General features: G+C 39.2%; 1 protein-coding gene across 1 annotated transcript; it reads right to left on the reverse strand.

Moving 5' to 3' along the window:
- Nucleotides 1-8,981: 8,981 nt before the first annotated feature.
- LOC139737243 (D-galactoside-specific lectin-like) lies at nt 8,982-9,488 on the reverse strand. Its single transcript, XM_071647918.1, has one exon. The coding sequence runs from the start codon at nt 9,486-9,488 to the stop codon at nt 8,982-8,984; it is 507 nt and encodes a 168-aa protein (XP_071504019.1).
- Nucleotides 9,489-9,568: the final 80 nt, after the last annotated feature.

Consider the following 9,568-nt stretch of genomic DNA (forward strand, 5'->3'; position numbering starts at 1 on the left):
CCGTTCAAATACGATCCGACAGGATTGTCCTGATTGAGTTCACGATTGGTACCGATCTAATATGACCATTACGATCAGGATCCCCGATCTGGTACGTGCAGCAACGTACTGATACGTTCCAATACGAATACCGCGAACCAATACGGCCTGCTGAGATAAGATACGATATCTTTTACGATCGGGATCAGAGTCGACCCCCATTTAAGGCGCGATTGGACCCGAATGGGAATATTATAGTCCGGCTGACGATGGATTTCATTGTTTCCCTTAAATTATGCAGAGTGATTAGGCCTATTAATTTTATCCACAACCATTGATGATGGCAAGGCTTGACAGGTTGACGATGATGACAACGTAACCTTTGCAGTATTGCTAATGACGATTATGTTATCAGAGAGAAAGCAGCACCCAGGCCAGCCATAACCTCAGATATTCCCTCGTCTAATATTAAACGTAAAGAAATTAATAGATTATTAAAACGATATGCTCATCCTCCCCCCCCCCCTCACAAAAAAATGAAATAACGAACCCAAATACATAAGATCAGATGATTGCCCCTCTTCCCCAGAAAAAAAAAAACCCAGCAAGACAAAATGACCTTTCTCTCCAATACATGAAGAAAATGATTATATGATGAAATGGAAGATAAGAAAGAGGATGGGATCATTTTGAATGTTATGTATTATAGTATTACGTGTTATATACGCTCGATATAAGAAAGTTGGCCGAATGGATAGTATTGCTTATGTATTCGATTTCATATTCGCAAAGTGTATGTATCATATGCCTTTTTATTTCAAAATGTCGTTATCTCATGGGTTATTAAAAGTTTGGTTTATTCGACTTGAGTTAGTGTTTTACTTAACAATGTTTAACATAACTGATACACACACACAACAGAAAAGTGACTCCCTAATCAAAATGATGTCACTTTTTAACAAAAAGGAGGTTTTACGCAAAATTATTTCGCAGGGGTATATTGCTACACTTATTGAATAACTAACTGTGAAAAATAATAAGAGTGATCTTCATTGTCATAATCATACGAGTGATCTCACATCCACGACAATGGTCAATTTTACATTTGCAGTAATAATGAGAGTTGAAAATAACCATTTTCCTCTAAAATTGTGCTCTACCAAACATACAAAAAAAAAAGACATTGAAAATTGTCAAAATAGATGTAAAGGGGTCAAACGATGGCTGATGAAACAACAACTCTTAATTACTATGTACAATACACAAACAGCACGATACTGCACCCTCCAAAAAAAAATACTTTGTAATATACTTTTAAAAATTAACCATTTGCCTTTGATATGTACCCATTCAAGCATGATTCATTAAATTATTCTCATCTTTGTACTGACGTTAGTCAATACGTGCAGACATACAATTGCCATTTTATTTTTGCTCATTTTTTGTTTTCGTTACAAAAGTTATCCCATATCCCGTTTTGTGTGTCTGTATAATGGTAATAGCAACTCATTGATGAAAACATCATTAACATAATGTATGAAAATATCTAAAAATCTGTAATACAACTTTCATTTTATGAAATCATAAAAAAATTATTTTGATAATGTACCTTAAAAATTACGACAATTAAACCCCACACCGTCATACAATTTACCATTTGGAAATAATAATCTAAAGATGCAGGCTACCACCTATCAGAATACAAAATAAATCAATTTATGAGTAAAATAAGAGCAAATGGGCAAATAATAATAATTATTTTAAGCGGAAGTGAAGTGAAAAAGCCGATCCCGATCGACACGATTAAGAAGCACGATTAGAAAAGATTTGTTGCGTTTGGATACGATCCTAGACGAACTGATGCGATGATCACGATCAAAAACTAATCGTGTTAATCGTAGAAAATATTTGAACCGTCCAAAATTTTCCTACGATTAACGCGATTGCCACGATTGACCTTAAGATCTGATACAATCTGATAAGACCATCACGCTTGCTGCACGATTAAGACCACGATTTCAATCGTGGCGCCAATCGTGATAATGGGAACCCCGCTTTACCGGTGTTATACCGTACGCGGTGTACCGTAAATTGTGTATGATGCATAATATTATGTGTGTACAATGCATGCTGCGCTGCAGCCTATTATAAGCACATTGCATGCTAAGTTAGTAGTATCAACTACCAACAGTGGCGTATCTGGGGGGGGGGGGGCAAGAGGGGCACGTGAAAAAAAAAACGAGAAAAAAGAAGAAGAAGAAAAAAAAAACCGACGAAGAAAAAGAAGAAGAAGAAGAAGAAGAAGAAGAAGAAGAAAAAACCCTCGCCCGGACGGGGGGAAGGAGAATGGGGGGGGGGGGGGGGGGGGGCAGAAAACCAAATCAAACAAGATAAAAACAAAACATGAATTCCATGTTTTGTAACGCTGAAATATAAAATTTTTCGGCTCGCTCGCCGCGCCCGCTTGCCAAGATTTATCCCAAAAAAAAAAAGATAAGAAGAACAAAACGTAATGATGACGTGGAAATATAAAAATTTTGGCTCACTCACTCGTAGTAATTTAGAGTATTTTTCCAAGTCCTTAGTTTGTTGGCATAAATCGTTATCTATGAAGCCGTCACTATAATATCTTGATTAAATTTGTAAGATTTAATAACCAAAAAATGACAAGAATTCCATGTTTTGTAAGGTGAAATACAAAAATTGTCGGCTCGCTCGCTGCGCTCGCTCGCCAAAATGTATCAAAATTTATCAGATTTTATATCACCCTCAAAAAAAAACCTTTTAAGTGCTCGAAAAAGCATATCAAGTGGACTTTTTTTAAGTCCCTATCGGGATGGGATTGGGGTTGAACACTGTTGGTATAAATCGTTATCTATAAGACCGTCACTATATCTTGATTAGAATTGTCATTCGAAGATTTAATAACCAAAAATGACAAGAATTCCATGTTTTGTAAGCTGAAATACAAAAATTTTCGGCTCGCTCGCTGCACTCACTCGCCAAAATTCTTCAATATCTATTACATTTAAATCACCCTAAAAAGACCCCTTCTAAGTGCTTCAAAAATTAGCATATCATGAGGACTTCTTTAAAGTCCCTACCGGGATGGGGTTGAGGTTGAACACTTTTTCAGAAATTAGGGGCGCAATTTTCGCGCTTGCCCCGGGCGCCGTTTTCCCTAGATACGCCACTGACAGTGGCGTAACTACGGGGGGCATGGGGGGCACGTGCCCCCCCCCCCCCCAATCCGCTGGTAAAAAAAAAAAAGAAAAAAAGAAAAAAAAAGGGGGAAAAGGAAAAAAACCTACGAAAATGGTAATTCAAGGGTTAGTAAACTGCTTTTAAAATCGACATGAAAGGATGATCAAGAAAAAAATATATTTTTCTAAGATTTCTTTTAACCATATAATTTAAGAGGTATAACATTGTTCAAACAGCCCGGAGACGACAAAAGATTGTGATTCAGCGTGATTCCTGGTTGGCATTTTGAATACAAGCAGGATGTGCGCAGTGCACTCAGAATATCGGAATGGCAAAAAGAGTCGCTGCAATGTTGCGCAATGTGATGTTTGATAGGTTGTACACATTTGCTATCAAAGCTTGATCATTGATTTTGCAGTGTTGCTTTACATACTAGTCTATATTAAAATGCCTTGCATTGCCAATAATAAGATTTGACCTTGGCTATTTCATAACTTTTCCATCTATTTGAAACACACACACTCACAAACACAAACAAATTAGGGGATGCTCTATATAAAGTGCAGATTTTGGACATTCTTCTCCCGCTTGGTCACTTCGACGCCCCCTCGCTGGTCATACCTCCCCTAATCATGAACATAAACTGACATCCTTGACTACCAGTGGCGGATCCAGGGGGCGCACCGGGCGCCCCCTCCCTCCAATGCGAAAAAATATATATATACATGTAGCTACAAACGACAATTATGGACGGTAAAATGACAAAATTTTCAAGCTCGCTCGCTTCGCTCGCTCGCATTTAAAGGGAAGGTAAACCCAAAGAGCAATGTGGATTGAGTGAAAGCAGCAACATTAGTAGAACACATCAGTGAAAGTTTGAGGAAAATCGGACAATCGATGCAAAAGTTACGAATTTTTAAAGTTTTGGTGTTGGAACCGCTGGATGAGGAGACTACTAGAGGATATGACGTATGAGTGGACAACAATACAAAGAAAATATAAAGGAAATTCAACAAAAATTCACTTTTCTAGAATTATGAAAGAGCAGTGGACCAACCGCTTTCAGAAAGCAGGGGGAATAATTGCTACCCTTAACATATGTCAATATCAAGTTGATGGAATTTGCAATTTTCATGAAAAATGGATTTTTGTAGTATTTTCTTTATATTTTCTTGGTATTGTTGTCCACTCATACGTCATAACCTCTAGTAGTCTCCTCATCCAGCGGTTCCAACACCAAAACTTTAAAAATTCATAACTTTTGCATCGATTGTCCGATTTTCCTTAAACTTTCACTGATGTGTTCTACTAATGTTGCTGTTTTCACTCAATCCACATTGTTCTTGGGGTTTATCTTCCCTTTAACCGTTATATGCCATTCTCCTGATGTTACTGCCAGTAATTGCCAGCAGCAGTTGCGCCCGATGCGCCCCCCCCCCCCGAATTTCCAAAGCGAAAAAATATAGCTACAAACGGCAGTTTTGGGACTGTAAAATGTCAAAATTTTCAAGCTCGCTCGCTTCGCTCGCTCGCATTTAATCGTTATGCAATTCTCCTGATGTTGCTGTCAGTAATTGCCAGCAGTTGCGCCCGGTGCGCCCCCTCCCCTTAATTTCTAAAGCGAAAAAATATAGCTACAAACGGCAGTTTGGTGACTGTAAAATGTCAAAATTTTCAAGCTCGCTCGCTTCGCTCGCTCGCATTTAATCGTTATGCAATTCTCCTGATGTTGCTGTCATTAATTGCCAGCAGTTACGCCCGGTGCACCCCCTCCCCTTAATTTCTAAAGCGAAAAAACATAGCTACAAACGGCAGTTTGGGGACTGTAAAATGTCAAAATTTTCAAGCTCGCTCGCATTTAATCGTTATGCAATTCTCCTGATGTTGCTGTCAGTAATTGCCAGCAGTTGCGCCCGATGCGCCCCCTCCCCTTAATTTCTAAAGCGAAAAAATATAGCTACAAACGGCAGTTTGGGGACTGTAAAATGTCAAAATTTTTAAGCTCGCTCGCTTCGCTCGCTCGCATTTAATTGTTATGCCATTCTCCTGATGTTACTGCCAGCAACTGCCAGCAGTTGCACCCGGTACTACCCCCTTAATTTCCAAAGGAAATAAATAAATAAATAAATAAATATATATATATATATATATATATATATATAATTATTACATATATTATTATATGTAGCTACAAACGGCAGTTTGGGGACTGTAAAATGTCAAAATTTTCAAGCTCGCTCGCTCCGCTCGCTCGCATTTAATTGTACAGTTATGCAATTCTGATGTTGCTTCCATGAGGTGCCCTCCCCCCATGTCTTGACCCACGGTACGCCACTGAACACCCCCCTCTAAAAAATCCTGGGTACGCCTATGGTCATATGTGTACAACAATACAAAGAAAGTATAAAGAAAATTCAACATATTTTCACTTTTCTCGCATAACAAAAGAGCATTCGACTTCTCTCCTCCAGAAGGCAAGGGGAATAATATTACCCTTAACATAATTATGTCAGTAACAAGTCGAAGAAATGTGCACTTTATTCAAAAAGTAAAGTTTTGTAAAATTCTCTTTTTATTTTCCTTGTATCGTTCTACGCGTGTGACATCATACACAGAAGTAGCCTTCTCATTCAGCAGTGATTGCGCAGATACTTTAAAAATTCATAACTTTGAACGAATTGTCGGATTTTCCTCAAACTTTCACTGATGTGTTCTTTACTAATATTGTTGCATTCACTCAATCCACATATGAAGGCGGACTTGTCCTTTAACGTTGACTAAGCAAATTGAATGTCTTATCAAAGACTGTATGACTGTAACCTGCATTTACTGCGGAGAGCTAGGTCTTTTATTGAACAGCCAACAACATTCTGGCTTTATCAGGCTTCAATCTAAAGTCATTGCCAATCAGAAATTAGACCAGTTAATTTTTTATACTTTTTCTGTATTTCAATGCATTCCTATCTTTTTACAGGGCAATTTCGCATTTTCATTTTTTTTTCAATTCTTTTGTTAAGTTTCAGTGATTTAAGCTACGCTATAATAGATTACATTGTACATTGAACGTACAAACTGTTGAATAACTTTGTTCTTACACATTAGGTTTTTGAATGTTCTATATGTTTGTTTGTTATGAAACAATAAAGTAGTCCAAAGATGGGTAAGTTGCTCCGCCAAGATGCCAGAGGTGGTCAACACACTGAGAGAAGTGTACAGGTTCCAAGGTCGTTCGTCGTCCGAAGAGGGCGTAAATCCGTTTCAGCTACATCCTTCCTTACGACTACCGGATGCCTGTAAATGTGAACGGTAAATGGAAACGTACGACGATTTCAGTCCGTCCCAGGGGAAATACTTCTTCGGTATATAGACAATAATAGATTTTATCAATATATCTGCGAAAGATGTATAACAACGTTGTGAATTTACATACATGAAAACACGTGCTGTCTTAATTAAATAACAACAAACGTCTAAGTTTAAATTGATTTGCCCAAAGTGCATTGAACAGAGAATCAATTACAATGAAAACAACTCGATGCATAAAAAAAAAACAAATCATGAATTTTAATAATTACACAGCTCCCGCTGCATGCTATAAGGATTACATCCAGTTGACTGGCTGTCGGGTGGAAGCCCGGTGCATGGTCTAATGGAAAGGACACCTATCCGGTTATCAAGAAGTCGTAGGTTCGAATCCTGCCTGGGTATTTATGCCCATGATGTTTTGATCATGGCTACCACTAAACACTGATTAATTGGATGCTTATTTACATAATAGATTTAGGGCAATCTGTCGATCAGTTACAACAACAACAACTCCACGCATAAAATTAACTAATTTGAACATTTGCAACTGTTGCGGAGGAATCAGTGAGATTCGGTTCACTTTTGTTACATTTTTGTTTGGTTATTTGTACACTGTAAAAACATCGGTGTTAGATTTAACACCACGGGTATTAAATCTAACACCGGTCAAACTTCAATAAAGGACCACACCCACAGGTGTTGAAAATGCACTGTGGTGGTGTTGAAAAGTGTTCACCTGACACTTCGTGGTGCTAATTTGACACTGTACCTGGTGTTATTTTGACACTGTACTGGTGTTAATTAAAAAATGACACCACATGGTGTTGATTTGATATTTGTTGGTGTTAATATCAATGGTTTAACACCCGTCCAGCTTCAATAAAAGACCACACCAGCTGGTGTTACTGTGGTGTAAATCTATTTTCACATTTTTTCAAAAATCTAGTATTTTAATGTAAAATTCTTGATCGTCTTGTTTAAATTAAAAATCAACAAGAAGTGCAGTTACTAAGAAACTCTTCAAAAAACAGTTTAAGATTTGGAAATGACACCAGGAGGTGTTAATTTAACACCATAAATAAGCACCAAAAATTTAACACCAGCTCGGTGTTCACTATTTAGCACCGGACTTTTTGCAGTGTATGTCTTGTAAATGCTAGATGCTGCTGTTGATTTGGGTTTTTTTTCTCTTAGTCGATTGACTATTTCCATGTTTTTAATCTTTGTTTTTATTTGCTTCCCACGCCCTCTATTTAAACTTCTTTTCGGGTGTCACTGAGACACAGATGGTGATTGTTTATCCGATCGTTGTTACCAAGCTGTTATTGAGAAGATACAATTGCGAAATACATATATCAAAGAGTGTTGATTTCTCAAGGTATCGTATTTTTCGACTCGGCAGGTCATTTCATCAAGGTCGTCCCACGAGCTCGACACCCACGAGTAAAACTGCCCACGAGTTCGACATCGAAAATGGTTCATGACTGATACAGCCACGTGTCATAGAGCCCATGAGCTAGATAAATACCACGTGAAACAGGCCCACTACCAAAACAATATAAAGTACACTGCATAACAGACTAACAAGATAGACTCAAGGCAAATAATAGGCCAGTTCAGAGTTAGCTCATGCATCGGCGCATTGGTACGAATTACCTTTTTTTCAGTCGGGTATGAGGCACTTCAATAGTTTTCAGAGTGACATAATGCATAAGTTTTACGGAGCAATCTATGGGATTCATCAATCATGTTCAAACAAGGAATGAACTTGAGTAGACCAGATGACCGGAATGATCCGTCAATTAACACTTCGGAGAGCATCCATTTCATTATTTTGCATTGAATACAATTACTCACAGTCTCTTTATCTTGAAATTGCAAAATACCACTTTTGCTGTCAGGTGGATGCACATGAATAACCATTACATCACAGATGCTCATCCAAGTGAATTTAAAAATCAACATGCCTGCTGGTAGAATGACCTTTTTCTGCTTATGCACAAAGTGGAACTCCAAACTGGCTCAATAGCCCAATGAGTTCACTGGTCTCTATGGATCCCACGGTGGTGAATGAACTACTCGCTTCGCAAGTTGTCATCGGTTTATAGATGGCGCTATTTATCCTTTCGAGCTCGTGGCTCATGAAATGACGTGCTCGTGGCCCCTCTTCAATAACAAGTTCTTGGACTGTTTGACCATGATGAAAAATATCAGCAAGCACCAACTGAAACCAATACACAAACATTCACAGATATTTCAAGAGCAAATCAATCATTTAGAAAGATGAATGAAATCTAATGAACCATGTATTATACCATATACAATGACTCTTGAGCTACAATGTATATAATTTGAGGGATGTATGTCTCGTGGGCTGTATGACTCGTGGACAGTATGACTCGTGGGCTGTATGACTAGTGGGTGTCGAGCTCGTGGTGTGCATCCTTTTTTTGGAGGGGGGGGGGGGGGGGGGGGGGGAGGGGGTAAAGATATTATTGCTGTCTCAGTTTGAGGTTTGCAAGCGCCAGACGTGCACGCGATGTATCTTCATACTTACACCGAGCATGAACTGCGAGGTACTTCTGCGTGCCAGGACATGGGTCGCCAAACATTCTCTTTGAAGCGGATACCCGGCAAGAGTTCTTTCCCTGGCAGATCGACTTTACTTTGCTGAGGGTGCGGACTGAAGATCTGCACGAAGAGCTCTTCGTCACTTGTGCACACCAATCCTTTCTCCGGCGTTCGTAAACAGCGGTCCGAATCTGCAGCTTTCGTCCTGCTGGGCAGCGAATATTGAGGACTCTATTCTGACAGGCATATCTCTTCAGCGGCGTTCCGGGAGGCACGCACGTGTACCTAACGGCTAGGTACTTCGACGTTCCGCTGCAGGGGTCTCCACCGAAGAAGCTGTTGGTTGCCGGAACGGTGCACCTCGATTTACCTTCGCAAGCATTGGAGACAACGGACTTCGCGTTGACTATGGTGTTACAGTTGGTCATGTCCCTGGATGTGCCCCCACAGAGCTTTCTGCTAAGTCTTCCGTAATTGGCGTAGAGAATATCGATATTAAATGGGCCCT

This window comes from Diadema antillarum, unplaced genomic scaffold, assembly GCF_040938485.1.
Source record: "Diadema antillarum isolate AM-2024a unplaced genomic scaffold, OU_Dant_1.0 seq00000687_RagTag, whole genome shotgun sequence".
Classification (NCBI taxonomy): domain Eukaryota; kingdom Metazoa; phylum Echinodermata; class Echinoidea; order Diadematoida; family Diadematidae; genus Diadema; species Diadema antillarum.

What these genes read in the sequence shown, in the direction of transcription:
- LOC139737243 (XM_071647918.1), bottom strand. Translation starts at nt 9,488, where the DNA reads ATGACCAACTGTAACACCATAGTCAACGCGAAGTCCGTTGTCTCCAAT.